This window comes from Emys orbicularis, chromosome 21 (genome assembly GCF_028017835.1).
Source record: "Emys orbicularis isolate rEmyOrb1 chromosome 21, rEmyOrb1.hap1, whole genome shotgun sequence".
NCBI lineage: Eukaryota > Metazoa > Chordata > Testudines > Emydidae > Emys > Emys orbicularis.
Window position 1 is genome coordinate 3,560,626 of NC_088703.1, and position 27,841 is coordinate 3,588,466.

Sequence of the window (27,841 nt, forward strand, 5' to 3'; positions counted from 1 at the left end):
AAAGGCTGCCCAGATCAGCCAGGCTGCATTTGCACCGGTGCAGGGAAAGGGCGACACGAGGATCAGGCACGTGCCCGTCCCAGTCTGCAGCAGAAAGGTCCCTCCGCGTTCGTGAGGTCGTGGATTCACCTTGGGTTCTTCCCCTGCTTGCATCGGCCGAGGCTTGGTCCTGTTGGCGGAGCCTGGGGGACAGTTGCCCTGGGGCCATAAAGTGGTCTGCTCCTCGGTGCATCTTGCACTGAGTGGCTCGTGCTTCCGTTGTGCCCACGGGGTTGTTTTTCCCCACGCAGTGCCAAGATGCAGCCCGCTCTGGGGTGAGGCGCGGCAGCTATTCATACAGGGCTTGCTCACCTGATGCTGAAATGCAACCACTTCTGGGGTGAGGCATGGAAGCTGTTTAACAACCATCGTGCAGAGAGTATCTTTTAGGCGTGAAAGGGAAGAATAATCCGGTATCCAGCTGAAATTTGGTAAACGACCCAGGCCTCCCCTCCCCTCCACCCCCCCGGAAGATCATCCAATCCAATCCAAACCTGAATGGTTCCACTCGAGTGTGGACTGTGGGTTGGAGCGAGGCGGTTGTGAGACTCCTGGTTCGTGACTTGTGACTCGGCGTTGTCTCCCTCTCTGCGCAGGACGTCCGTCGCAGACCACAGCACCATGCCTGAGGGAGCCCGTCGAGGCAGCAAGAAGAAAGCAGGCAGTCAAGGTTGGTGCCCGGGGCCCCCATGCGGTGTGACCCCCTGTGGGGCTGGATGCAGAGCTCCCGGGCTGATGAGACGATCTGCCCCGCCCGCAGATGGGGTGGGTTACTGCACAGAGCAGAGACGGGGAGGCAGGACTCCTGGGTTTTATTCCCAGCTTTGCCACCGATTCGCTGGCTGACCTTGGGGTTTTCTGTCGCACCCCGGCTGCAAACCACTTCTCAGAGCCGAATAACCCACCCCAGCAGAGAGATGGGTGCCGATCCTAGCTCAGATGAAGCAGAGAGGGGCTCTGGGTGGACGGGGGCTGTGGGGGGGATGAGTTAGAGCAGCCCAGAGGCTGCTCTAAATGGCACCGGAAACCAGGCCGGACCCAGAACACGCAGCACAAAGGGAGTCCAAGCGACCTCCCCACAACCCCAGCCCCAGAGCTCGGCAATGGGGGGGAGCTGACTCTCAGGCCCGAAGGAGGAGGCAGAGGAGGAGGGGCAGGGGGGGTCGGAGCTGGAGTCATGGACTCCATGCCGAGGCCGGGCATCTCAGCCTGGGCATGCGCCAGTCCCACCTCCCTCCCTTCCAGCCGGTGGGGGGCCAGGGTTTGAATAATAAACCTCCAGGCTTCATGCGGCCGGTTGGATCGAGGAGGCCCCCAATGGGGAGACCAAAGCAAACAGGTCGTCCAAGGGCTTCCGCATTCCTGGCAGTCTTGGCACGAGGAGCCTGGCGTGTGGAGGGGTGGATGGGCCCTTTAAGGGATCGAATTTAACCCTTCCCCCGACGTTGAAACTGACAAGAGACAAGCAGGGACCCCCACCCAGCGGGTCTGCATTGAAGAGCCATTGTCTGCATTGAAGCTGCCCCCCATTTGAAAGCATTAGGGTGGGGCTTTTAAAGGGGAAACTGAGGCACGCTGCCAGGGCGCATGGAGACAGCCAGGCAGTGCCGGCGCCGTGCCCCCCCCCCCCCCCCCCCCGGTGTCCGGCCCCTGCTTGCGAGCTGTTCATGTTCCACTTCCTCCCGCCAAAGCGTCGCGTGCAGTCGGTTCCTCTCTCTGGCTCTGTGGCTGCTGCTCGTTTTGACTCACCTACTCGCTGGCCGGAACCGAAAGGGCCAGAGAGATGTGAACTGTCGGGAGGGGCCAGATCCCCGGCTGGTGTCAATGGGCGTCGCTCCATTGGAGTCCATGGGGCCGGCAGACCCCGACCCCAGGCCTCCTGCTGCCGGAGTCCTGCTCCTGCTGGCCTCTCCTGGAGCACGGGCAACGGGGGAGGGCGAAGGGTCCGTATATTTGTGCCACCGTAGATGGGAGGCAGTGTGGCCTAGTGGATAGTGCACTGGACTGGTGTTCAGGAGACCCGGGCTCCATTCCCGGCTCTGCCGCTGGGGGCCTGTGAGCAAGTCCCTTCCCCTTTCCGTGCCTCAGTTTCCCCCTCGGTAAAACGAGCGCTCTGAGATCAGCCAATGATGAGAGCTGGGAGGTATTGTTATACTGCTGTCTGTGTGACACTCCCCACGGCTGTTCAAATCCACTGTGTGTGTGTGTGTAAAATTCTCCATTGTTCTCCGTGCATGGGGGGCTGAGGGGGTACCTGTGGGGTGTCTGTGCATGCAGAGAAGTGTTTGTGCACCGGTGCGGGTGCACAGTGCTGGGTTGGGGCGAGTGTGCGCGTGCATGGAGGGGTGGGGGCGCGGGCACGGAGTGGCCTTGAATTGTGTGTGCGTGGGGGGAGCGCACCATGTGTGTGTGTGGCTGGGGCGGCCGTGTACGCGTATAGGGAGATGTGTGCGTAAAGGCGTTTGTGCGTCTGTGTGTTTAAACAGCGGTGCGCTTGTGTAATATGTGTGTGGTGGTGTGCGCATGCACGAGGGGCGAGCGTGAGTGCCGGGTGAGTGCATGGGAAAAGTTCATTTGTGCACAAATGCATGGGTGTGTGTGTCTGGGTGTGCACGTCGGGTGTGCATAGAGGGCTGAATGTGTACAGCGGGGTGTGCGCGTGTGCACAGTGTGTGTGTGTGCACACACTTGGAGTGTGTGTATGCATATAGGGGTGTGTGGGTGTGCATAGAGAGTTGTGTGCCTCGAGGTGTGTGCGTGCACAGAGGTGTGTGCGCGCGCATGGGTATGTGCATAGAGGTGTGTTTGTGGGTGTGCACAGAGGTGTGTGTGTGCGCACAGGGGTATGTGCTTAGTGGTGTGTGTGTATGCGCGCGCGCACAGAGATGTGTGTGTGCACAGAGGTGTTTGTGTGCGCACAGAGGTATGTGCTTAGTGGGGCAGTGTGGCGTGTGTGTGTGCTCACAGAGGTGTGTGTGTGCGCGCACAGGGGTATGTGCTTAGTGGTGTGTGTGTGTGCACAGAGGTGTGTGTGTGCACACGGGTATGTGCTTAGTGGTGTGTGTGTGTGCGCACAGAGGTGTGTGTGCTTAGTGGTGTGCGTGTGCGCGCACACAGAGATGGGTGTGTGAGCGCACAGGGGTTTGTGCTTAGCGGGGTGTGTGTGTGTGTGTGCACAGAGGTATGTGTGTGCGCACAGGGGTTTGTGCTTAGTGGGGTGTGTGTGTGCGCGCGCGCATAGAGGGATCTGTGTATATAATAAATAAATACAGATGACAGACGTGGGCTCATGCCCCAGGACCAGAACCCAGCACCAAGCTGCCCAGGGACGATCTGAATCCAGGGCCCGTCTCTAATGTATATTTTTGTGCAAACCTTTCCCCGAGCGGCAGAGCTCAGTGTGCGCCGGGTGTGTGTGTGCAAAGCCTCTCCTCCCACAATGCAATGCAAACCACAGCCTCGAAGGTGCAAGGCGGGCGAGGAAGCTCTCGGAGACCGGAGCCGGGGCGGGGGTGGGGAGCGTGAAGTGCAGCTGGGGACGGGTCCCCCTGGCGTCGCCACGTCAGATGGGGGCACAACCCCGCGGAGCCGGGATCGGAGGTGACGATGCGGGGTGGGGGGCGGCGGGAGGAAGCGGCTTGAGCTCAGTGTGGTTGCAGCTCCGGGATGGGGTGGTTTGCAGGATGCACGGGCGGGTGCCGGCTTATTGGGGTCTGGGCCGGAGGGACAGTGGGACTAGAAAGGATCCCCCCCCCAGCTCATGGGGTGCACCTGTCTCCTATTAGTGCCGGAGGCCCAGCCTGAGAAGGGCTGAAAAGAGAGAACTGCGGCCACGCTGGGCCGGAGAGCCACAGAGGTGGAGGGGGGAGGAATCGATCCCTTGATGCTCCAGCCGTTGCCACTGCTTGCGAGCACGGGGAAATCCGCCTGAGCCCTGGGCATCCAGGCAGTGGCCCCTTGGCTCCCCCGGTGTGTCCCGCTGGAGGAGCTCTGCAGGCACGAATGAGTTTAGCACCCCTGAGTGGTGAGGGAGGAGGGTGTCACGGTACCTCTTACACAGAGGGAGAAACTGAGGCACGGGGGGGAGGCACGAGGTTTGCCCAACGTCAGCCAGCGACAGAGCTCGGGGCGGGGGGAGCCCAGGAGTCCAGACTCATCTCTCTGCTCTGACTAGTAGACCCTACTCCCCTCCAAGAGCAGGGTGGCGAACCCAGGAACTCCAGTCCTGGCTTCTGTCAGCAGGGGGCGCTGTGGGGAGTGGGGCAGGAGCCTTGGCTGTAAGGGGAGCTCCCGGCTACTCCAGCCCCGGCCTCTCCCAGCAGGGGGCGCTGCGTGATGGGGCATCTCCCAGCAGGGTGGGCGCCGCTAACCCGTCCGTCTCGCTCTCCCCCCTCAGTGGCCGCCAGACCATCCTCCGTGTCCTCGCTGAGCGGGATCGCTGGCGGCATGGCCGCCGCTGCCATCTCGGGCAGCTGCACCTCGGTCAACACGGTGTGCTCGGACGGCGAGCGGCCCGTCAGCCTCAGCTCCTCCGCCTCCTCCGCCTCCCTGCCCGACAGCCAGAGTGCCTTCGGCAGCAGCGGGGCCTTGGGCGGGGGCTGCCCCGCCGGCTACCCGCCCGACGCCCAGCAGAATGGCAGCGACATCAGCCTCGATCTCACCCCGGTGGCGCTGCTGGAGGGGCCGGCCGAGGCCGAGGGGCCCCCGGGGGGCGCCAAGCGTGGCAGTGCCTGGTCCCCCGGACCTGCCAGAGCCAGGGAACGGCGGGTCAAGCTGTCCCAGCTGGACCGGGTGGTGCTGGAGATTGTGGAGACGGAGCAGGCTTACGTGCGGGACCTGAGGAGCATCGTGGAGGTGAGCAAAGGGAGCAGCAGGGGGAGCGGCTGGCTACTCCAGCCCCAGCCTCGTCCAGCAGGGGGCGCTGTGAGGAGCGGGGTGGGGGACGCTGGCTGTGGGGGGAGCTCCCGGCTGCTCCAGCCCCAACCTCTCCCAGCAGGGGGCGCTGTGGGGAGGAAGTATAACCCCCAAGTTAATGGGGCCCCGGTTTTGCTATGGGTTTCTTTATGCTAATGCGTATTATTAATGAACAATATTAATCGCCATTGATTTTCCAGTAGCAGCTGTAGGCCCCACCCGAGATCGAGGCCTCACGGCGCCGGGTGCTGCACAGACAGGCGCTGCCCCAAAGAGCGTCTAGTCTAAACAGACAAAGGGTGGGGAAACTGAGTCATAAAGCGGGGCTGTGACTTCCCCACGGTCACATGGCGAATCTGGGGCGGAGCCAGGGGTAGGACCCGGGAGTCCTGAGGCCCAGCCCAACCCCCGGGCCACTCAGCAGCGCTGGCTCAGCACAGAGGTGACCCCGGAGGGACCTTTGTGAGCAGCATAGCGATTTGGGGGCGGGGGGTAATTCGCTGCCCAGCTGCCTCGCGAGTGTCAGTGGATCAGCGCCTGCCCTGGCGGTTCAGACAGGCCCTGGCTGCCCTGAGAGAGGCCCAAAGAATCCCAGTTATTCCTCTGGCAGGAAGGGCTGAAATGCGAGCTCTGGCGGGTGGGGGCGGGGAGCATCTGCCGGGAGCCTGGAGCCAGGCCTGCAGCCGGCTCCCCGGCAGGGAGCTGAGGGGACCGGCTCACCGGTAACTCCAGCCCCGGCAGCAAACGGCTCATCCCAGAGCTGGACCATGCTCCCGCGGGCCCCTGGGACTCGGTGCTGGACCAAAGGCCTCCCAGTGCTTGGTTTTAACCATTAGCCCGGGGTAGAACCCAGGAGTCCTGGCTCCCAGCCCCCCTGCTCTAGCCACTAGCCCCACTCCTCTCCCAGAGCTGGGGATAGAACCCAGGAGTCCTGACTCCCAGCCCCCCTGCTCTAACCACTAGACCCCGCTCCCTTCCCAGAGCTGGGGATAGAACCCAGGAGTCCTGACTCCCAGCCCCCCTGCTCTAACCACTAGACCCCGCTCCCTTCCCAGAGCTGGGGATAGAACCCAGGAGTCCTGACTCCCAGCCCCCCTGCTCTAACCACTAGACCCCACTCCTCTCCCAGAGCTGGGGATAGAACCCAGGAGTCCTGACTCCCAGCCCCCCTGCTCTAACCACTAGACCCCACTCCTCTCCCAGAGCTGGGGATAGAACCCAGGAGTCCTGACTCCCAGCCCCCCTGCTCTAACCACTAGACCCCGCTCCCTTCCCAGAGCTGGGGATAGAACCCTGGAGTCCTGGCTCCCAGCCCCCCTGCTCTAGCCACTAGACTCCTCTCCCCTCCCAGTGCGGGGGCTTAGAGCAAGGGGGACTGGGAACCAGGACTCCTGGGTTCTATTGACAGCTCGGGGAGGGGAGGAATCTAGTGGTTAGAGCAGGGCGGGACGGGAACCAGGACTCCTGGGTTCTATTGCCAGGTCTGGGAGGGGAGGGGAATCTAGTGGTTAGAGTGGGGGGGGGGGATGGGAGCCAGGACTCCTGGGTTCTATTGGCAGGTTGGGGAGGAGAGTGACGTGCAGTGGTTAGAGCAGAGGATATGGAACTCAGGAGACTGGCTTCTATTCCCAGCTCTCCCGCAGACTCCCTGGGTGACCATGAGCAAACCACTTGAGGCCTAATAATTAGAAGTGCTAAGCATCCATGACTGGCAGTTCTGAAAAGGAGGGCCTTAAGCACCGTGCCTCAGTTTCCCCATCTGCTGAATGGGGATAATAGTCCTCCGTCTCGCCCATCTTTAGTCCGTCTAGCCTGAGATTGTAACATCTTTTAAGCAGGGAACTCTGCCGCAGGATTCTACAGCTCCGAGCACAATGGGGCCGTGATCTCGGCTGGATTAGAACTAACAGATTCTGAGCATAATGGGGAGTAGGGGCGGGTACCAAAATGGCTGAGATTGATAAGGGGCATTGATAAATGGAGGGTTGCTGAGCCGTATGGAGGGATTTCGTGATTTTGACAAGTTGCTTTGAATCTAACGGCTCTCTCCGCGTTTAACAAAGTTTTTTATTTCCCCCCCCCCAGGGGAATTTCCCAGGTTTTTTTTATTTGGCGAACCTTTCGGGACCTGCAACTTCTTCCGTTCCCCAAAATGCGCTGGCCGTGAGAGCCGGGCGACTTTTTGGTTCGCGGGCCATTCTGAAAAACGGAAAAGAATTCGGTTCGGGTCCAACGGGGATTCCCAAAATTCCCGGTCGCTTCCCCCAAATCGAATTCAGCGCGTGCGTTTTGGGGCGGAGAAACCGCTCGTCTGGAAAATTGACGATTATTTTTGATTTCTTATTGTGGCTATAAAAGTTTGGGGTTCCCTCTGGCCCCACCCCCCAAAGTAGATCTTTTTTGGAGTGATTGCTCGGCACCTTTTGCCTCTGCCATTGCCTGGGTTCCTCTCGGGTCAGAATCCCAGCAGGAGTCCATGAAATCTCGGTTGCGCGGCTTGTGATGGGGGCAGGTCCCTGCATTCTAGGGCTGTTGTGAATCAGCCGGAGTTGTGCTGGGGTCCTGGCCAGCGCTGAGTCTCCGCGTGGACAGGCGGGTTTTGCTGGTTGCGGTGGGGGAGCTCGCTAAAGGTCACTGGCACCGAAATGAGATTGTTCTAACAGATTGTCTCAGCAGAGCTCTTTCCTGGTTTATTAACAGCATTTGGTGGGTGGGCGAGGGCTGGGACGTTCAGTAAGTGATGCTCAGGGGGTGGAAGGAAATGTTATTTCACTCGGGGAAACCGAGGCGCAGAGCGGGTGGCAAAGGGACCCAGGAGTCCTGGCTTCTGCTCTGATCATCAAACCACACATCCCCCTCCTAGAGCTAAAAATAGATCCCAGGAGTCCGGCCCCCTTTCCCCTTCCTCCCCTCTAATCTTTACACCACACCTTCCTCCCAGAGCTGGGAAAGAACCCAGGAGTCCTGACTCTCAGGCTCCTCCCCCTCCTCCCAGTGCTGGGAAAGAACCCAGGAGTCCTCATCTGATCATTATACCACACGCCTTCCTAGAGCTGGGGATGGAACCCAGGCGTCCTGGCTCCCAGTCCCTCACCCCTAAACATGTTGCCTTCCAGAGGGAAAGTTACCCCGGTCCGTGCTGCATGTAGATTTCAGCTCGGCTCTTTCCGCCCCTTCGCAGTCACCGGGATGATGGCGCCCCTTGAATCCAGCCGCTGGCAACATTTATCCACCTTGGCCAGACTCCATTTCCCACGATGCACCATGGTCTCTCCCCATGGCTGAGCCAGTGCAGTGTCTCATTGGTGAGGGATCTCTGTATAAACAGCTGCCATGCTCCACCCCAGAGGTGGTGGCATCTCAGTGCTGGGTGAGGGACAACTGTCTAAAGAGCTACCGAGCCCCGTTGCCAGAGGTGGCTGCATTTTGGTGCTGGGCGAGGGATTCCTGTATAAACAGCTGCTGTGTGCGCCACCTCAGAGGTTTCTGCATTTCACTGTTGGGCGTGTCATCCCAGAGCAATGTTGCTGTGTGGCTGTTAAGCAACTGCCATGCCCCACCCCAGGTCAGTCGCATTTCAACTGTGGGTGAGTGGTCCCTGTGCAGTGTGCTATGCAACAGCTGCCGGGTGCTGCCCCAGAGGTGGCTGGACTTCAGTGCTGGGGGAATGACCCCTGTATTAACAACTGCCCTGGCCCACCCCAGAAGTGAGCATATCTCAGTGCTGAGTGAGGCGTCCTTGTATAATCTGCTGCCAGGCTCCACCCCAGAGGTGGCTGCATCTCAGTGCTGGGATGAGTAATCCCTGTATAAACAGCTGCCACGCCCCACCCTACAGCCACCGTCTGCACCGTGGATGAAATGATGATGCAGCGTTGCCTGGTGACGTCTGCAAAGTGCTCTGCGGGAGGAGAGGCGTTCCGGGAACGCCAGGGTCTGACCCATTCCTGTTTTGCAGGATTATCTTGGCTGTATCATAGACAGTGGACATCTGCCCCTCAAACCCGAGCAAGTGAGCGCTTTGTTCTGCAACATCGAAGACATCTATGAGTTCAACAGGTGAGTCTGCTGCGCCCTAGCGCCCGCTGGTCAGGGAGAGAATGGTGGGAGATGATCGGGAGAGGGACTTATTGGGGGTATTGAGTTGATTTCTGAGTTCCCTACAACTTTGGTAACAGTGACCCCCATGTGGGGATTGAACCTGCAACTTCGGGATCTAGATCTCCCATGATGCAGCATGGCCTCACTAAGAGAGGAGAAAGTGGTGCATCATGGGAGATGTAGTCCAATCAGAGAGCCTGGCCCATAGAGAATGAGATCATAAGGTCCCTTAGCTACGACTATTGTCTTGAAATATTTTAGTCTCTGGCCGAAATTCAAGATTTTGCCCCAAAAGTCAAAATGTTCTGGGCGCGGGGAGGAACCTTGAGCTAAATGACAGATTGAACAGTTTGGATGGTTTGCTTTGACTCAAACAACTCTCTCAAAGTTCACAACGTTTTTAATTTTTGCATGGGGGAATTTCCCCGGTTTTTTAATTGGTGAAACTTTCGGGATCAGAGACGTTTTCACAAACGCTCCCGGCTGCCGTGCACACTCTCACGGAAAAGGTGATCGCACGAGATCTCCCACGTCCTTTATGTAGGGAGCCCTCCTGTCCTGGGCGGACACAATATTGAATGGAGTATATGGTATATTTCATATTTTAATGCAATCTAAAAGTCAAACCCAAATGACAATAACGTTGAAATGAAACGCTCAGGGCCTCATCCTGCCAGGTGCTGCACAGACAGAACAAGCGACAGTCCCTGCCCCCAAAGAGTTCCCAGACAAAGGGTGGGGAGAGGAAACTGAGTCCCAGAGAGGGGAGTGGCTTGTTCATAGAGTCATAGATGCCAAGCCCAGAAGGGCCATTGGTATCGTGTAGCCTGATCTCCTGGATGGCACAGGCCAGAGACCTGCCCCTAAATAATTCCCAGAGCAGATCTTTTAGGAAAATGTCCAGTGAGTTCTCACTCCAGTGCCCTACCCACAGGGGTGGGCTGCCCCCCCCCTTCTCCCTCTTTGGACTATTCCTGTCTCTCTGCTCTGCCCCCCCTCCCCTCCCCCCAGTGTTTCAGCATCCTTGGAGATGCAGGGGCCTCCGCCATCCATCCGGGCGTGCCTCAGTTTCTCCTTTGCTGTAACAATGGGGTTAAAGAGGAACCCCTCCAAGCCCATGTGTGGTGAGATCTAACCACTAGGCCCCAGTCCCTCTCCTGGAGCCAGGAACAGAACCCAGCAGCCCTGGCCCCCAGCCCCTCTCACTAACCATTAGACACCGCTCTCCTCTCAGAGCTGGGAATAGAACCCAGCAGCCCTGGCTCCCAGCCCCTCTCACTAACCATTAGTCACCGCTCTCCTCTCAGAGCTGGGAATAGAACCCAGGAGTCCGGCCTCCCAGGCCCCCACTCCCCCACTCTAAAAAGCCCAGGACTGTTCCCCCAGGGATCCGGGCGCTTTGCTGGGTGGGGGCAGGACGCCCCAGCGGTTTGCTAGCGGGAGCAGCGAACGAAGCGTCTCGGGGCCGGGCGCTTGGTTTGCATGGCGCGTTCGGTTTGCAGCCAGGGCTGGCTCTGGGCCACCCTCCCCCCCCAACTCTATTCTCAGGGTGGGGGAGGGGAAAGGGGGGGGCGGAGGTTGTTTCCTGTAAGAGCGAGAACTCCCATCTGCGTCTGTTTAAGTATTTCAGCTGCGTGGGCCGGTTGTAGAGCCGAGCCCGGGATGCTTAACCCTGTAGGGGAAGGAGCCGGATGCCGAGCGGGGGCTCAGTAGCGTGATGGGGGGGGCATTCCTTCACACCCCACCCCAGGCCCCACCCAGGACACCTCTTCATGGGGAGAGGCGCCCTCACTTTCTTGGGCAGTTTTCTTAGGGGGGCGGGGGGGGGGACATTAGAGTGCAAACGGGGGTTGCAATACGGGGTGTGGGGATTTAGTGGTTAGAGCAGAGGGGCTGGGAGCCAGGACTCCTGGGTTCTATTTCCAGCTTTGCGAGGGGAGTGGGATCTAGTGGTTAGAGCGAGGGGTGGGGGCTGAGAATCAGGTCTGTGGGAACTGCAGGGTATCAGTTGCAGCCAGGTTTAGGGTGCGTGTGGGGTCGGGTTGAAAGGAAGGAATGAATGCAGAAACGAGTAAGTGGAAGGAGGGGGTGGGGGATGGGTCCCCCCCCCCATGGCAGTGTTTGGCTGGGGAGGGTTGGAGGGGGCAGGGTGGATCAATGAGGAACCCTCCCCCCCGCGCGCCTTCCGCCATGTGGTTTGCGGCTGGGTTTCTCGGAGCTCGTTTCCTGGCAGGGCCATGTGAGGGCGCGGGGTGGGGGCGTGTGTTCTCGGGGCGCTGATGGCCAGGGAGTCCGTGGGAGGGACGGGGCAGGGGTCTGGCTGGGGAGCTCCCTCGGAACAGAGCCGCCGTTATCCCCCGGGGAAGCGTAGGGTTAACAGTGGGGGTGGTGGGGCGGGGAGGGAGCCCAGCTCTGGGGCAGGCACAGGACGTGGGGCAGGGGTGACAGGCCCTGCGAGGGCAGATCTGAGTAGGGACGGGGCCGCTGATTCTAGCCTGGGAGTGCTGTGTGGCTGGGAGTGGGAGGGCTCACTAGGGAGCGCTCTCCCCTCCCAGTTTTCCCTAACCCCAGTGGCCCAGCGGGGGCGCCCTAGAGAAGTGAGACCCTGGCGTGTCCAGAATCCAGAGAACCCACCTGCTTTGTAAATTCACCCCCCACCACCTCCTTAAAGCATTGGGAGAGGGTTGGCCTGGCTGCTAAGCGTGTGAGTGCCGCTGCCCTCTACTGGCTCTAATCAGCATTGCCCCTCTGTGTGTCATGGCCCCTATACTGCTAGCGACTAGTGGGGATTCTCCTTTCGCGCTGGTGGCGGGTGGGAACCGGGCCTTTGCAGCAGAAATCCTGCACCTGTTGCTTGCGTTGAAAGGAAGGGAAGGTGCACGGCTCAGGGACTTGGCCTCAGCGCCTTGTATGTTGAGGTCACGGGTTCGAATCCAGCCAGTGCCAGCCTGTATAGGGAAGTGCAATTATGCAAACTACTTGCAAATTTGGAGTCTGGAGACGCAGTTTCTGGGTGCGTGCAGAGGGGTCTCCGGATGACACAGATCCTCCCCGCCCCCCTCAGAAACAGCCTTTACACTGCGTGCCCCTTGCATCAGCGGCTTCACCCCCTGCCCTCTTTCTCCCCCTTGTGCAGCGAGCTCCTGGAAGAGCTGGAGAGCAGCGGCAGCGCCCATGCCATCGCTGAGTGCTTCGTGCAACGGGTAAGGGCCCGCCTGTCCTGCCCCTCCCCGCCCCCCTCCAGCAGCCAGCTGCGACCCCTTTCCACCTCTCCTGCACCCCCTGGTGTACCCAGGTGTGTACTGCACGAGCTCCCTCCGGCTCTGTTCAACTTTGGGTACAGGCGCCGACGGAGGGGTGGGACAGGGACAGGTCATCTAATCCCCCCCAGCCTTTTGCAAGGAGAAAGGGGGGTTGGAGCAGAGCAGTAGAGGGTGTGAGCCCCACCCGATCTGGTTAGGGGGCCCCTTTGGCGGGGGAGGGCTGAGAGAGGGAGGGGGGAAGGAGGAATGGAAAGAATGAAGGGTGGTTGGGGGGACAGAGGGGTGGAAGGATGGGGGCTGGGTGGATAAAGGATAGATGGATGGATGGGGGTTGGAGGGGGAAAGAGGGGATGCTGGATGAATGGAGTAGGGGAGGCTGGATGGATGGAGCAAACTGATTTCCACTATGGGGATCTTGGGAGAGATGCCTGCCGGGGGTGGGATTGGGGCGGGGCAGGTTATCAAGGGATATGGGGGGGAAGGGATGAGGGTTGGGGGGTGCAGCCAGAGTAGAGGGGGGCCGATCTGGGGTCTGGGAATTTAAGTGGGAGATTGGAAGGGCGGGGTGGGAACGAAGTGTGAAGGAGCCAAGCAAAGTGGAGGAGCCAGGCAGGGACGGAGTCTAGGCTGGGAGCGCCACACCCCAGAGGCGGCTGCATCTCGGAGCCGAGTGAGGGATCCCTATAAAAACAGCCCCGGCGCCCCACCCCAGAGGTGGCTGCACCTCAGGGCCGGGCTCCATGTATAAACAGCCTCCCTCACACACCCCACCCTCAGAGGTGGCTGCATCTCAGCGCCAGGTGAGGGATCCCTTATAAACAGCCTCCCCGCATCCCACCCCAGAAGCAGATGCATCTTAGGGCTAGGCGAGGGATTGGTGCATGAACCACCCTTGCGCCTCACCCCAGAGGTGGCCACATCTGAGCACGGGGGGAGTCGGGTGCCCTTTGGGAGAGGGGCTGTGAAACCCTCCTCCCTCTCTGCACCTCGGCTTCCACCCCGGCTGGCGCCTCCCGACCCCGCTCGCTCCGTGCCCCTGTCCTGTCCCTGGCGCTGCCCCCTCCCCTGACACCCCCTGTTTTCTCTTGCAGAGTGAGGAATTTGACATCTACACCCTGTACTGCATGAACTACCCCAAGTGAGTAGGTGCCCCCAGCCCAGGAGTGGGGAGGGCCGGGGGTCGATGGGTCCCACCCCCCCGGGCCGGGGGAGGAGGGAGAGGATGCATGGGCCACTGGGATCCGAGTCTGTCCCCCCAGCCCTGCTTGGGGAAGGGGGCAGGGGTGTTAGGAGCCAGACTGGGGCGGGTAGGCATGCCCCCTCGCCCAGTGCCAGGGCGGGCACCCCCTGGTGGCAGGGCAAGCAGGCACTTTCCCTCACCCGGTGCTGGGGCGGATGGGCATCGTCCCCCATCGCTCGCCACCTCCCGGTGCCCGGCTAGCCTGCCCGTCTCCCCCCCAGTTCGGTGTCGGTGCTGCGGGAGTGCATGGAGAACCAGGTGCTGGCGGGGTTTTTCCGGGAGCGCCAGGCCACGCTGTGCCACTCCCTGCCCCTGGAGACCTACCTGCTGAAACCCGTCCAGAGGATCCTCAAATACCATCTCCTGCTGCAGGTGGGTGACACCCCCAGCGGGGCCGGGCCGACACCCCCCGCCCCTCTCCCCGGGCTGCGGGAGATTCAGGTGGGCAGAGGCGCAGGTAGGGTGCGCAGGTTCCCTACAACGGGCACCTGCTTGAAGCGACTGTGATGGGGAGGTGAGACGGAGGAATCCACGGAGCAAAGACCCCAGCACTGCCCAGGCAGGAGCTCCCCCCGCAGCCAGAGCTCCCGCCCCGCACCCCACAGCGCCCCCTGCTGGCAGAGACTGGGAGCTCCCCCCTCAGCCAGAGCTCCCGCCCCGCGCCCTACAGCGCCCCCTGCTGGGAGAGACTGGGAGCTCCCCCCGCAGCCAGTGTTCCCGCCTCACAGCGCCCCCTGTTGGCAGAGACTGGGAGCTCCCCCCACAGCCAGCGTTCCCGCCCCACAGCGCCCCCTGCTGGCAGAGACTGGGAGCTCCCCCCACAGCCAGCGTTCCCGCCCTGCACCCCACAGCGCCCCTGCTGGGAGAGACTGGGAGCTCCCCCCCCACAGCCAGCGTTCCCGCCCCACAGCGCCCCATGCTGGGAGAGACTGGGAGCTCCCCCCCCACAGCCAGCGTTCCCGCCCCACAGCGCCCCATGCTGGGAGAGACTGGGAGCTCCCCCCACAGCCAGCGTTCCCGCCCCACAGCGCCCCCTGCTGGGAGAGACTGGGAGCTGCCCCCCACAGCCAGCACTTCCGCCCCACTCCCCCCTGCACCCTGCTGGAAGAGGCCCTGGAGTCGCTGGGAGCTTTCCCAGGGGCATGGCCCTTGTTGCCCTGAGGGCCCAGCTTGGCCTCTCCTTGGCGTCTGTGCCAGGCCCCACAGGCTGCCGTGGCCCCTGCCCGCGGGGGGGGGGCCGGTGGGTGCTTGAGGGACCGTTCTCCTGCCGCCCCCCAGGAGCTGGCCCGGCACTGCGAGCGGAGCAGCGCGGGCTACGAGGCAGTGGAGGAAGCCACCATCACCATGACGGCCGTGGCCTGGTACATCAACGACATGAAGCGGAAGCAGGAACACGCCGCCCGGCTGCAGGTGAGGGGGGGGGGCACCATCCTACCACCCCAGTCAACCCCCGCCAAGGGCCCCTCTTGGCCGGACCCCCAGCTGTTTCCACAAACCCCCCCCCCCAAGGCTCCCAGATGGGATCTCCTCCCCCCCGGGTCACCCCCTTGGCAGACCCCAACTAGTCTCCCCCATCTCCTGGTCCCTTCCTGGCTGGACCCCCAGCTCCCCCCCCCGCCCCGAGCCCTCCCATGCCAGGGACCCTTCCCCCCGGGTCACCGCCTTGGTGGGATCTCCCAGCTGGTCCCTCCCCCCCTGCAGGTCCCCATCCAGCCAAGCCCTCCCCCCCCCCCCCCGGCCCGCGCAGAGGCTGATCTGCGGCCGTGTCCCCCCCAGGAGCTCCAGGGGCTGCTGGTGGACTGGATGGGGCCAGAGCTGGAGGCCTTCGGGGAGCTGGTGCTGGAGGGGCAGTTCCGGGTACAGCGGGTGCGGCGGGAACGCGCCTTCTTCCTCTTCAGCAAGATGCTGCTGGTCGCCAAGCGCCGCGGGCCGGCCTTCGTCTACAAGAGCCACATCTTCGTAAGGGGTGGGAAGGGGGAGGGGCACTCCCATCCCCTGGGGGGCGTGGCCAGGGCTCGCTCTCTTCTCTGGGGGGCGGATGAGGGAGGGGGGCTCCCTATTCGCTGCGGGGTGAGCAGGGGGAGGGCCGCCCCATCTGGTGGGGGATGGGAAGCGGGAGGGGCACCCCCATTCCCTGGGGGGGGGGCGTGGCCAGGGCTCGCTCTCTTCTCTGGGGGGTGGTTGAGGGGTCCCTACTCTCTGGGGGGTGAGCAGGGGAAAGGGCACCCCATTCCTTTAGGGGGCGGGGGCTCCCTATCCTTTGCGGGCTAGGCAGGGGGAGGGGCACCCCAAATCCACTGGTGGGCAGGGGCCCCCCTCACCTCTGCTGGCTTTCCCCAGCCGTCCCCTGTGGCCGGGGCGGGGTCTGTACTAGCCCCGCGTGGGCCCCATCGAGGGGTGCCTGGCCCCTGGGCAGTTCCCCCTCCGCAGCTCCCCCCTGTGACCCCCGGGCCCCCGCGCTGTCCCCTGCCCCTGCGTGGGGCCGGCGGCCAGAGTGGAGAGGGGCCATGCTGCGCGCTCTCCTCCCCCCTCCAGTGCTGTAACCTGGCCCTGTCGGAGAGTCTCAAGGACCCCCTGAGCTTCAAGATCTCGGACCTCACCATCCCCAAGCAGCAGCACGTGGTGCAGGTGAGTGCAGCCCCCCCGCCCCCCATATTGCGGCGCTAGGGGGCAGGGGCTCAGCAGTGGTGTCGGGGGGGGGGGGGGGGCGACGACGACTCTGCCCTTGCAATGAGTTCCAAGTGCAATTCCCCAATGCGGCACTAGGGGGCGCTGTGTTGTGGGGGGAAGGGTCTCTTCCCTCATAGGGAACCCCCCCGTATCCCCTGCAGGGCTGCAAGGGGTGTGGGGGGGCTCAAAAGGGGGCGCTCTCCTCACTGCCCCAGGGTTGTGGTAGGGCGTGTTGTCCTTGTGCCGGAGAGACGCAGCCGAGATCCTGCCAAGTTGTGGCTACTGGAGATCCCCTGGCACTTGCCCCTGGCCCAAAACCCGGGTCGGTTTCCCCTCTGCGCCTTCGCTTGGATCCTTCACGCCGGGGGAGGGATCCCTGTATAAACAGTCCCCGCGCCCCACCCCAGAGGTAGCTGCATCTCAGCACCGGGTGAGGGGTCCCTGTATAACCAGCCCCCACGTTTCCCCTCTGCGCCTTCGATTGGATCCTTTGCGCCGGGCGAGGGGTCCCTGTATAACCAGCCCCCGCCCCAGAGGTGGCTGCAAATCAACTATGGATGTTACTTCCCCGTCCCCTCTGCAGGCCAGGAACCAGGAAGAGAAGCGACTGTGGATCCATTACCTGAAGCGTCTGATCGTTGAGAACCACCCGGCGTCTATCCCTCAGAAGGTGAGCAGGGGAAGGATGCAGCTAAGGGGTCTCCGCTGGCCGCTCAGAGTCTGTTCTCAGACCTCACTCCTGTTCCTAATGGAGCCATTGCCCCCGGCTGCCAACAAGGGACTGGGCCTTGGAGGCTGCACTCCCCTCTTACCCCTGCAGGGGGCGTTGCATGCTGCAGCCAGGTGTGCAGTAGCCCCTGGAGGCCGCGCTCCCCTCTTATCCCCACAGGGGGCGCTGTGCACTGCAGCCAGATGTGTAACCCCCTTTTCCTTGTTACAGGCCAAGCAAGTGCTGCTGGAGAACAGCTTCCAAAGTAAGTGAGCGGCTCTCTGCACCCAGCCCCCCTCTCCCAGAGCTGGGGAGAGAACCCAGGAGTCCTGGCTCCCAGCCCTCCCCTGCTCTAGCCACTAGCCCCACTCCCCTCCCAGAGCTGGGGAGAGAACCCAGGAATCCTGGCTCCCAGCCCTCCCAGCTCTAACCACTAGCCCCACTCCCTTCCCAGAGCTGGAGTGAGAACCCAGGAGTCCTGGCTCCCAGCCCTCCCCTGCTCTAGCCACTAGCCCCACTCCCCTCCCAGAGCTGGGGAGAGAACCCAGGAGTCCTGGCTCCCAGCCCCCCTGCTCTAACCACTAGACCCCAGTCCCTTCCCAGAGCTGGGGAGAGAACCCAGGAGTCCTGGCTCCCAGCCCCCCCTGCTCTAACCACTAGCCCCACTCCCTTCCCAGAGCTGGAGTGAGAACCCAGGAGTCCTGGCTCCCAGCCCCCCCCTGCTCTAGCCACTAGACCCCACTCCCCTCCCAGAGCTGGGGAGAGAACCCAGGAGTCCTGACTCCCAGCCCCCCACCTCTGCTGTAGGCCAGTAGCCTTGTGGCCGTTGCTGAGTGAGGGGAAGGGAGGGGATGGAAGGAGGAGGGGCTGGGCAGGGTATAAGCCGAGCACAGGGCTCGTGGGGCTGCCGGGGTGAACAGCGTTTGGGGAGAGGGGCAGGGGCGGTGGCGTTAGACGCTCCAACCCCTCGTCTGTACCAGGCTCCCCAGAGATCCACTGCAGCCCGGAGCCCCTGAAGACGCCGGCCCCCTCTCCAAGGATGGAGGACGCCTGGGGCTTCCCCCGCGGCAGGCGGCAGTCAGGTACTAAGGGGCTGGGGGGGAAAGTGGGGCGCAGCAGCTCCTGCAATGGGGGGGGGGTGTTTCCAGCCATGGGCCAGGCCAGTGCCCCGTTGAGCTGAGCCGGGACGCCATGGGGATCTTGATGCCAGCGGGGTGGGGGTGGGACCGTGTGCCAGGGAGCAGGTCCTGGCACTAATGCCCCCATGTGCAAGGACCCTGCTGCACTCAGGGGCTGGGCGGGGGGGAAATCCCGACCCAGCCCCTGCAGCGCCAGAGTGGGGGGCTGGCACCCCAGAGAAGCCAGAGGCAGGGGTGGGGCAGGATTCCTCTCCGATCTGGGCTCTCCTGTCCTGTTTCAGAGCCGCCCAAATTCATGTGCAGCCCGGAGAGAGCCCGCAAAAGCTGCCCCGTCGTCCAGCTGGACGGCGCCACTCAGTACCGCCGGGGGCGCAGGCAATCCGGTGAGTGCCCCTGAGCCAGCATGGGACGGCAGGAGAGGAGTTTGCCGGGACTCAGCCCAGCTCCTATGGGGATTGTGGGGGGTGGCACCTCCCAACTCATGCAAATGGGGCCTCCCCATCAGTGGGCTCAGCCAACAGGGGAAGGATTGATTGGGCCACGAAGATAGACCCCCCCCCCGCCCTCCAATGGGGAAACTGAGGCATGTACGTGACAGAGCTGGGGAGAGAACCCAGCCCCCCGCTCTAGCTACTAGACCCCACTTCCCTCCCAGAGCTGGGGAGAGAACCCAGAAGTCCTGGCTCCCAGCTCTGGGAGGGGAGCGGGATCTAGTGAGTTAGAGGAGGAGGGCTGGGAGCCAGGACTCCTGGGTTCTCTCCCTAGCTCTGGGAGGGGAATGGGGTCTAGTGGCTAGAGCAGGAAACAACAGGGTCAGGACTCCTGGGTTCTCTGCCAAAGACTCGCCGTGTGACTTTGTATAAGTCTCGTCCCCTTGTTGTGCCTCAGTTTCCCCCCACCTCTTTGTGCCTCAGTTTCCCCGGCTGTCATTCCGCCTGCGGGGGTGGGCCACACAAGGGAGTGCCCCAGCTCTTCCTGGTAGCGTGGAACCTGAGTGGCCTTAACGAGGGGTTCCCGCCCTCTCCCAGCCCCCGGGGGCTTTCAGCTAACACTTCTTCCTCTGCCCCCAGAGCCGGCCACTGAGCTGAGCCAGATGGGGCAGGAGCAGAACGGTAAGTATCCCCCACCCCGCTCTCCTGGTGCCCCTCAGTCCCGACCCGCAGCCCCCACCATGCCCTGGGCTCTCCCACTGCTCTCCTGGTGCCCCTCAGTCCCCCTCACCTCCCTGCTATCCCAGCCCTGGGCTCCCCCCAACCAGGCCCCTCAATTGGCTGCGTTGCCAACATGCAGCCAGTCCTGAGTTATGGATCTCAGCCTTCCCGGAGGGTTAGGCAGTCACTGGCTATCCCATCACTGCCCACTAGAGGGGAGTCTTGCCCTTTCCTCTGATGCAGGCAGGATACCGGGGTAGATGGGCCCCAAGTCTGGTCTGATCTGAAAATTCCCGGGTTCCGAAGAGCCCGGGACAGGACCTGAGCCCAGGAGGCGCTGGCGGGGCTAGCCCTTGTTTTGGCAGACAGGTCCGTGCTGGTGGGTTTCGGGGCCGGCTGGTCAGGTGTCTAACTCTGGGTTTGTCTCTTTCCCTTCTGTGCTGAGGTCGCTGTCGGGGGCTCCCAGCCACCCCCAAATTGAAGGTAAGGGGCCGGCGTGTTCTGGGGTTCCCCTTCCCCGGTTGGTGTTTTATTGCTGCCTATAGGGCCTCAGTGCCAGGGTAGGACGTTGGAAGGTGTGCGTTGTGCTCCCAGCTCAGGGGGTGGGGGCAGGACTCCTGGGTTCTCTCCTTGGTTCTGAGAGGGGAGTGGGATCTAGTGGTTACAGCGGGAGGAGGCTGGGAATCAGGACTCCTGGGTTCTCTCCTTGGCTCTGAGAGAGGAGTGAGGTCTAGTGCTTAGAGCTGGGGGGGCTGGGAGCCAGGACTCCTGGGTTCTATCCCCAGCTCTGGGAGGGGAATGGGGGCTAGTGGTTAGAGTGGGGGGAGGCTGGGAATCAGGACTCCTAGGTTCTATCCCCAGCTTGGGGGGGGGGGGGGGTTAAAACAGGCAAATAACCTCGCTTCCCTCTCCCCACCCAGTGCCCAGGTCTGGGGGGCCTGTGTGGAGGGATCGGGGGGGGGGGGGAATCAGTCCAGGACTGCCATCCTTAGCAGCCTGGGGCCTCTTCCCCTTGCAGCACGCGGGCAGCGAGGGGGAGCTGTTCCCCGCCCCACCGCCACTGGCGCTCTCGGGCAGCGTCTGCACCCTGGACTCCAGCGTGGCCGAGGAGTCAGACCCCGGCGAGGACGCCGAGTCGCCCCCGTTCTGCCTGGCCGAGGAGCCGCTGTCCATCACCGAGGAGATCCTGGAGCTGCTCAGCCAGAGGGGGCTGAGCAGGGACCTGGGGACAGAGGAGACGCCCTGGGGGCAGGGGGAGCAGCGCCCTGGGAGCCCCACTCCACAGCCGGAGCAGGTACGTGAGACGGGGCATAATGGGAGAGAAGGTAGAAGCAGCATTGGCTAGTGGATGGGGCTCCGGGCTGAGAACCAGGACTCCTGGGTTCTGTTTCTGGCTGAGGGAGGGGAGTGAGGTCTAGTGGTCAGAGCAGTGGGTCTGGGAGCCAGGACTCCTGGGTTCTGTCTCTGGCTGAGGGAGGGGAGTGAGGTCTAGTGGTCAGAGCAGTGGGTCTGGGAGCCAGGACTCCTGGGTTCTGTCTCTGGCTGAGGGAGGGGAGTGAGGTCTAGTGGTCAGAGCAGTGGGTCTGGGAGCCAGGACTCCTGGGTTCTGTCTCTGGGAGGGAAGTGCGGTCTAGTGGTTAGAGCAGGGCCTGAGACTCAGACTTCTGGGTGCCTACTGGTAACATTTTCAAAAGCACCTGACTTAAGAACAAAAGTCCCATTTTCAAAAGCGACTGGGCCCTTCGGAGTCCTTCCCGGGTCCCTTAAATGGGACTTGGGATCCGAAACTGCATTGGGGCTTGTGAAAATTCTACCCCGGCGCATCAGCCTTCCGCCCAGCCTGAGATTTGGCTGCGAAATCCTGCGATTTTTGCCTGAGAAATCGTGAGATTCAAGGGTTCTTTCTGCTGCTTTGAGGTCACATTTTCACCCTTTTCTGTGCAACCAGGAGGGCTAGCAATTTGCTTTTGGTCTTTGAATCAAAGCCGAGATTCCCCCGAAAGCGCATGATTCCAGGAGCTGTGTGATTATTAAGTGAAACCACCAGGATCTGTTAGCTAGACCTGGACGGGAAACTTTGCTCATCCTAGGATCACGGACAAGAGATCAAAACATTTTCCCTTCCCGAATCGGGACGTAAAATCAAAATCTCAAAGATTTTCACCAGTCGGAAATTCGTTTCTCTTCTGGTCGTTTCGTTTCACTTTTGATCCTTATTTTTTAACTCGGGGCTCTCCATAAATGACGTAACACATTTTGGGGTGACTTTCAAGCCCTGCCCGCCCTGGGTAACACTTTGTAACACGGGAACAAAGAGCGAAATGAAGGATTCACCCACCCGCTGCCGTGTTACCTAATTTTTTATTATTTCTGTGTTTTATTATATGGTTTGAACCGGAAAACTGGAATGTTTCATTTAAAAAATGTAGAAACTTTTTTCCCGAGGTGTTTTCGAGGCGAGAAATGCGTCCGTTTCCCGCCAGCGGGGGTCCGGTTTCGACGGATCACCGTTTTCTGCTGGAGCAATCCTTTGCTGAGAACTATCCCCCCAGCCTGGCTCTGACCCTGCTGTTGTCTGTTTTGATCCCCCAGGATCCGCCTCTGAGCCGAGCCGTGCTGGGAGAACGAGCCGAGGGAAGCAAGGTTCAGGAGCGAGACGCCGCCGGGCGAGACGAGCCCCGCCGTGGCAGCCTCGGCGTGACGCAACCCCTCCCGCCGCGCCGTCCCCCCTGCAGCGAATCGGAGAAGGAGCAAAAGCAGGAGCGGGGCCCTTCCCCTCTTTGTGTCCTAGAAGACCTGGGTGCAGAGGAGGCCGCCGGCAAGCCAGAGGTCCTCGCAGGGGATAATGCCCTGCGTGCAGGGCGGGAAGTGTCCAGCGGGGAGCTCGGCTCCACCGATGGGGCCTGCCCCCCGTATGGGGATGGGTCAGCGCGGGACTCGCCGCTGACCCGAGACGACCGGCTGCTGATCGAGAAGATCAAGTGCTACTACGAGGCGGGCGAGGCTGCCCCAGACCCCCCCGCTCGGGAGGGCGCCCTCTCCGCCCCCGCCGGCGTGGTGCGGGACTCTGTGCTCCACCTCAACTGCCTCCCCCAGCAGGAGGGTGCCACGGACCGTGAGGGGGGCGGGGCTTCTTGGGCCAAGGCCCGCCCTGCCCACCAGGAGGCTGCTAGGAGGAGGTGGGGCCAGTTTCTTGACCAAAACACCACCCCTCATGACGCCAACCAAGAGGATTCTGGGAAGGGAGAGGGCCCGGCCTTTGATCAAGGCACTCAATTTGGCGCCAACCAAGAGGCCCAAGAGGATGCTGGGAAGGGACAGGGCCAGCCTATCAACCCAGACATCCATGGCGCCAACCAAGAGGATGCTGGGAAGGGGCGGGACCAGCTCATCGATCAAGGCACCGAAGCTGGCGCCAACCAAGAGGATGCTGGGAAGGGGCGGGGCCAGCTCATGGACCAAGGCACCGAAGCTGACGCCAACCAAGAGGATGCTGGGAAGGGGCGGGGCCAGCCTGCCAGCCATGTTGCCCGGCCCCCTGCCAGCCAGGAGCCCGAGTACAAGTCGTGTGCGGAGATCCGGCGGGCCTGGCGGGAGAAAGAGCGGGGGGCGGCGGACGCCCTGGGAGCACGCACCCCCCGCATGAAGCAGGGCAGCAAAGGGCCGGCGGCCGCCCGCGAGCCCCCACCGTTCCTGGAGCCCCTGTGGATTGTGGAGGAATCGGATCTGGCTGCCCCGCCCCGGCTGCCCCGTGGCGACGGGGTCCCTCGTGCCGATGGTGTCCCGCCCGCCGGCTACGCCCCCCTGCCAGGGCTGTACGAGGACACTGCCCCTTGCCTGCTGGAGAACTCGGAGCGGATCCTCAGCAAGGTGCAAGCCCTGGCGCGGATGTACAGCGAGAAGATCAGCCGGGCCAAGACGGCCCGGAGGCCGCAGGACGGGCCGCGCCGCCCGGCCCCCAGCAGGATGGGCACCCTGGAAAGCCTGCGGGAGGAGATGCCAGGGCCCTGCCTCCCTCGCTGTGAGTTCCAGGGCCTCTGGCTGGGTGGGTAGGACCCCCCCTGCTGCGGCATGGCTTGGAGGGGGGCCTTGGGAGGGGTCTGGGGCAGCCCCAGGTGTCAGAGAACTCCACCCCTCTGTAGGGCACCCCAGGGTGCCACCATGTGTGCCAGGCTCTCTGCGGCATGGCTCTCCCTCTCCCCACTGCTCCCCGCTCCGTGTCCCATTCCCCACCCGCCTGAGCCAGCCAGTCCCCCACCCTGGGCTGGATCAGAGCCGGCGCCCCCTAGAGGGGAAAGGCTCCGCGTCCCATTCCTTGCCCCCCTGAGCCAGCCAGTCCCCCACCCTGGGCTGGATCAGAGCCGGTGCCCCCTAGAGGGGAAAGGCTCCCCGTCCCATTCCCTGCCCCCCTGAGCCAGCCAGTCCCCCACCCTGGGCTGGATCAGAGCCGGTGCCCCCTAGAGGGGAAAGGCTCCGTGCCCTATTCCCCGCCCCCCTGAGCCAGCCAGTCCCCATCCACGGATGGATCAGAGCCGGCGCCCCCTAGAGGGGAAAGGCTCCGCGTCCCATTCCCCGCCCCCCTGAGCCAGCCAGTCCCCCACCCTGGGCTGGATCAGAGCCGGCGCCCCCTAGAGGGGAAAGGCTCCGTGCCCCATTCCCCGCCCCCCTGAGCCAGCCAGTCCCCCACCCTGGGCTGGATCAGAGCCGGCGCCCCCTAGAGGGCAAAGGCTCCGTGCCCCATTCCCTGCCCCCTTGAGCCAGCCAGTCCCCCACCCTGGGCTGGATCAGAGCCGGCGCCCCCTAGAGGGGAAAGGCTCCGTGTCCCATTCCCTGCCCCCTTGAGCCAGCCAGTCCCTCCTTCAACTCTCTAGGCTGTGTGGAGAATCATGATGGGTCCCAGGGCAATGGGGTAACGTGGAGTCCAGATCGGGGCAGGCTCTGAGCCTCCAACAGCCCTGGCCTGTTTGCCCCCGGCTCCCCGGCCGCTGGCTTTCCCTGCCCCCTGCCTCCCAGGTCTGTGTATCTGGATCCCTCCTTACGTCCGTCTCTGCGGTCCGAGCGTTTGTCCCCGGGTGCCTGGACACCAGAGCAGGCCACACTGCGCGCCGGAGCCACCCGGCCTGTCCCAGAGCTAGCTAACGGGTCCCTGCCGCAGCGTGCGGCCGACGCAGAGCCGCCCAGCGAGACGGGAGTGCGGAGCCCCAGCAAAGCCATCCTGGGGCCCAGGGGCGGAGGGAGCGGCCTGGAGCTGCAGAGGGGTCTTTGTGCCGGCTGTGGCAGGAGCGGCCAGCTTGCGGGGCTTTCCTTCAGCTCAAGCCGTAGATGCCGGGGGTGGATTTCAAGGACGTGGGTTCTAGTCCCATCTACCCTAAGTAGGTGGGGACTATCCCTGCAGCTTGCAACTCATCAGCCCTGTGCGGGAAGCGTTCACAGGCGCAGCTGGGCCCCGTTCGGTGACACACACAGTCATTCCAGGGGGGCTCAGACTAGAAAGCTGGTTGTAACCCCTGCAGGCTGCTCCTCCTGCAAGCAAGCTGCCCCCCCCCCCCCCCCCCCCGGCGTCAGAACAAAAGCAGCTGTCCTGGGACCGGCGCCCAGGAAAGAAAACGTTCCTTGCGGGGGCCTGAGAGCAGATGGGAAGGGCTGCTGGGAAAGCGGAGCGCAGGGGGGCTGGCTCTGGTGAAATCAGACACTGCTATCTGAGCAATGTATGTGGGTCTGAGCGAGAGACTGCAGCCCCCCCTGCTGGCACGGGGTGCGCTCGCACGCTGGGCGGAGTTCCCTGATTTGCTAGGACGGGTCCCCAGCCAGGGTGAACGCCGGAGTCATATTCCCAGGCAGCGGGACCCAGCACCATTCCTTTGACTTCTGTGGCTCCTAATGCCTGTTCACACCGGGGGGGTCTGACCCTGGGCTCTGTCCTGCTTGGGTGCCTGCACCCCTAGCTTCGGGGGTAAATTGGGGCCGCGTTCTCAGCCCTGCAGTAGGCGAGAGAATAATATTCGTCCCCTCAGCAGGTCTCCAAGTGCTTCACAAAGGGGGGGTAAATTGGGTCCCCTTTTTACAGATGGGGAAACTGAGGCACAGGGCTTGCCTGAGGTCACCCCGGAGCAGCACAAGGACTAGAACCGGGTCTCCTGAGGCTCACGCTTGTGTTCTGCCCCCTAGGCTGCACGTGGGGATAAGGGGCGTAAGCCGACAGGGCGCCGCTGACCCCTCTCCCCTTGTCTCCCCCAGGCGAGCCCCGGCTTTACGGCCATGTGCTCATCCGCGAGCCCCCCCTGCACGTGAACTGCGTCCAGGAGAACGTGCTGCTGGTGGCCGCCACCCGAGGGAACGCCCTGGATCTGCGCAGCGACCGGCCTGCACCTCTCCTGGCTTCCCGGTGCCTGGGTTCGCCCCCGGCAGAGGAGCCGGGAGCCGCCCGGCAGGAGCCTCCCCCCCCGCTGGTGGAATCGCCCCCGAAGCTCAGCGGGGACCCCCCGAGCCCAGGCGATCCGGTTGGGGAAGGCCCCGTCATGGGCAGCTCTCCCCCGCCGGCTCCTGACGCTACCAGTGGAACTGGCACGACACCCGAAGCCAGGGACTTTGAGGGAGCCGGGTGCCCGTCGGTGCCAGGCTGCCGAGCCGGGCTGGCAGGCGCAGAGCTGGTGGTCTGCGGGCGCCGGGGTGAGCCAAGCGCCAGGGAGGTTTCTGCGGAGACGGCAGCCTCCTCTCCCTTCTGGGAAGCGGCCCCGAGCCAGCAGGCGTCGGAGGTGGCCGGGCTGGTCCCAGCCGCCTCCCCCAGCCCTGCGGCGGAATGGCAGCCTGCGTGTGTCGGCATGTCCGCCGAGCCCGACCCGCTGGGGCCGGGCCCCTCCATCCCTGGCGCTGGCCCCCCGGAGCCGGCGGGGGAGCAGAGCGGGCCCGTCGCCGTCCTGCTGCCAGAGGAGCACGCCCTGGCTTTGGCCAGGGATTCCCGGCCTGGCACTGAGGAGCTGCTCCCCCAGCCATCGCCGGGGCCCGTCCGCTGCGGGACTGGAGAGGCGTCCCTGTCTCCCGCGCCGGACTCCGTCCCGCCGGCGGCACCCTCCGGTGCTGCGGGATCCCCGTCTCCGCTCCACAGCAACGTCCTGCCCCTGGCAGCTCTGCCGTCCCGGGGCACCCGCCTGCCTTCCCGGGCCACGGGAGTGGCACGCCCGTCCCCGGAGCTGTCCTCGGCTGCAGCTGCCCAGCCCAGCCGCTCCGTGGCCCGGTCGGCTCCCGCTTCGCCCAGCTCCGGCCCCCTCCCGGCTCTGCCGCGCCTCCAGACCTCCTCCCCGGCACACCGGCGCCTCTCCTCCAGCGCCGCGGCCATCTCCAGGTACATCGCCGCCTCCTGCATCAGCCAGAGCCTGGCCAAGAGAAATGGTGCCCCCTCGGGGCCACCTGGCACCCAGCCACCGCTGGCAGAGACCTCGGCACCCACCAGGCCTCTGCCTCCCTGCTCAGCCATCCCGAGACCGTCCTCCTGCCCCTTGGGACCACCTGGCACCCAGCCTCCTGCAGCAGAGACTCCAGCACCCACCAGGCCTCTGCCTGCTTGCTCAGCCATCCCGAGATCATCCTGCCCCTTGGGGCCACCTGGCACCCAGTCTCCGTTGACAGAGACCCCGGCACCCACCAGGCCTTTGCCTCCTTGCGCAGCCGTCCCAAGACTGCCCCCCTGCCTCTTGGGCTCCAGAGCCCCAGCCCCCCCGTCTGCTCCATTCCCCAGTGAGAAGGCCAACGCCTGGTCCCATGGTACCAGCACGCGGGACCCTTCCCAGCTCAGCGTCTGCCCTTCCCCCTGTGCCAGCCCTGGGTCGCCCTCTCCCCCGGGCTGTTGCCGCGATTCCAGCTGGCTGGGGGAGCCCATCCCCTTGGCGGCTGGCTCGGCCGTGCTGCTGGCCTTCGACCGTCTCTCGGGGACGTGCCCGGTCCCCCAGGCTAAGCAGCCCGCCCCCTTCTCCTCCGCTTCAGAGCCCAGCTCCAGGGTCCAGTCTCCAGCGCCGGCGTGCCCCCGGGTGTGCTCCCCCCCTCCCTCCAGCCAGCGCCACGCAGTGGGAAGAGCTGGCTGCGCCGCCCCACGGCCTTGCTCCTTCGCCCCCTTGCACGTCCCCACCCAGCCTTCCACCCTCCGCCTCTCCTCCCCCCTGCAGCCCACCTCCCATCCCTCCGCCACGTTACCTCAGCCAGGCAGGAGGCCGAGGGGAAACCCCGAGAGCCCCCCGTCCCCTAGAGACGGAGACAGGGCGGGGTGCTGCTCCGGGGCGCCCCCTAGCAACTCAGCCAGTCCCAGTCCCGACGAACTGGATGGCATCAAGTGGCCAGACGTCCCCGGCTTGCGTTCCAGGTATGCTGGCCGGGCGGGCAGCATGGGACCGCCAGGCTCGCCAGAGGAGTACCCCAAAGCGAGAGCGGACTTGGCTCGGGACACGGGACCCCATCGGGCCAGCTACTCCACCACCGTCAACATCCAGATCGGGGGCAGCGGCCGGATCGCCTCCTTCAGCAACGCTCAGGTCAGCCTCACCCACCCGCTGCTGGCGGCGCCCGGGCAGCACGGCGCTAGGCGGATCAACGGCAGCACCTTAGAGACCCCGCAGAAAACGTGA

At 63.5% G+C, this 27,841-nt stretch overlaps 1 protein-coding gene across 1 annotated transcript; it reads left to right on the top strand.

Moving 5' to 3' along the window:
• The first annotated feature begins 660 nt into the window (after positions 1 to 660).
• On the top strand, positions 661 to 27,841 carry PLEKHG2 (pleckstrin homology and RhoGEF domain containing G2). Its single transcript, XM_065421030.1, has 19 exons — positions 661 to 709; positions 4,436 to 4,893; positions 8,912 to 9,012; positions 12,191 to 12,257; positions 13,409 to 13,455; positions 13,779 to 13,929; positions 14,836 to 14,967; positions 15,334 to 15,516; positions 16,093 to 16,185; positions 16,811 to 16,897; positions 17,168 to 17,201; positions 17,917 to 18,018; positions 18,357 to 18,458; positions 19,146 to 19,187; positions 19,672 to 19,709; positions 20,245 to 20,520; positions 21,819 to 22,626; positions 22,690 to 23,247; positions 25,464 to 27,841. The coding sequence occupies exons 1-19, from the start codon at positions 661 to 663 to the stop codon at positions 27,839 to 27,841; spliced, it is 5,706 nt and encodes a 1,901-aa protein (XP_065277102.1).

Bases quoted from the DNA above. Each gene is read 5' to 3' on its own strand.
- PLEKHG2 (XM_065421030.1), top strand. From the start codon at position 661: ATGCCTGAGGGAGCCCGTCGAGGCAGCAAGAAGAAAGCAGGCAGTCAA. The intron at 12,258-13,408 runs GTAAGGGCCCGC...TTTCTCTTGCAG, and splicing joins CTGAGTGCTTCGTGCAACGG to AGTGAGGAATTTGACATCTA. The intron at 15,517-16,092 runs GTAAGGGGTGGG...TCCCCCCTCCAG, and splicing joins TCTACAAGAGCCACATCTTC to TGCTGTAACCTGGCCCTGTC.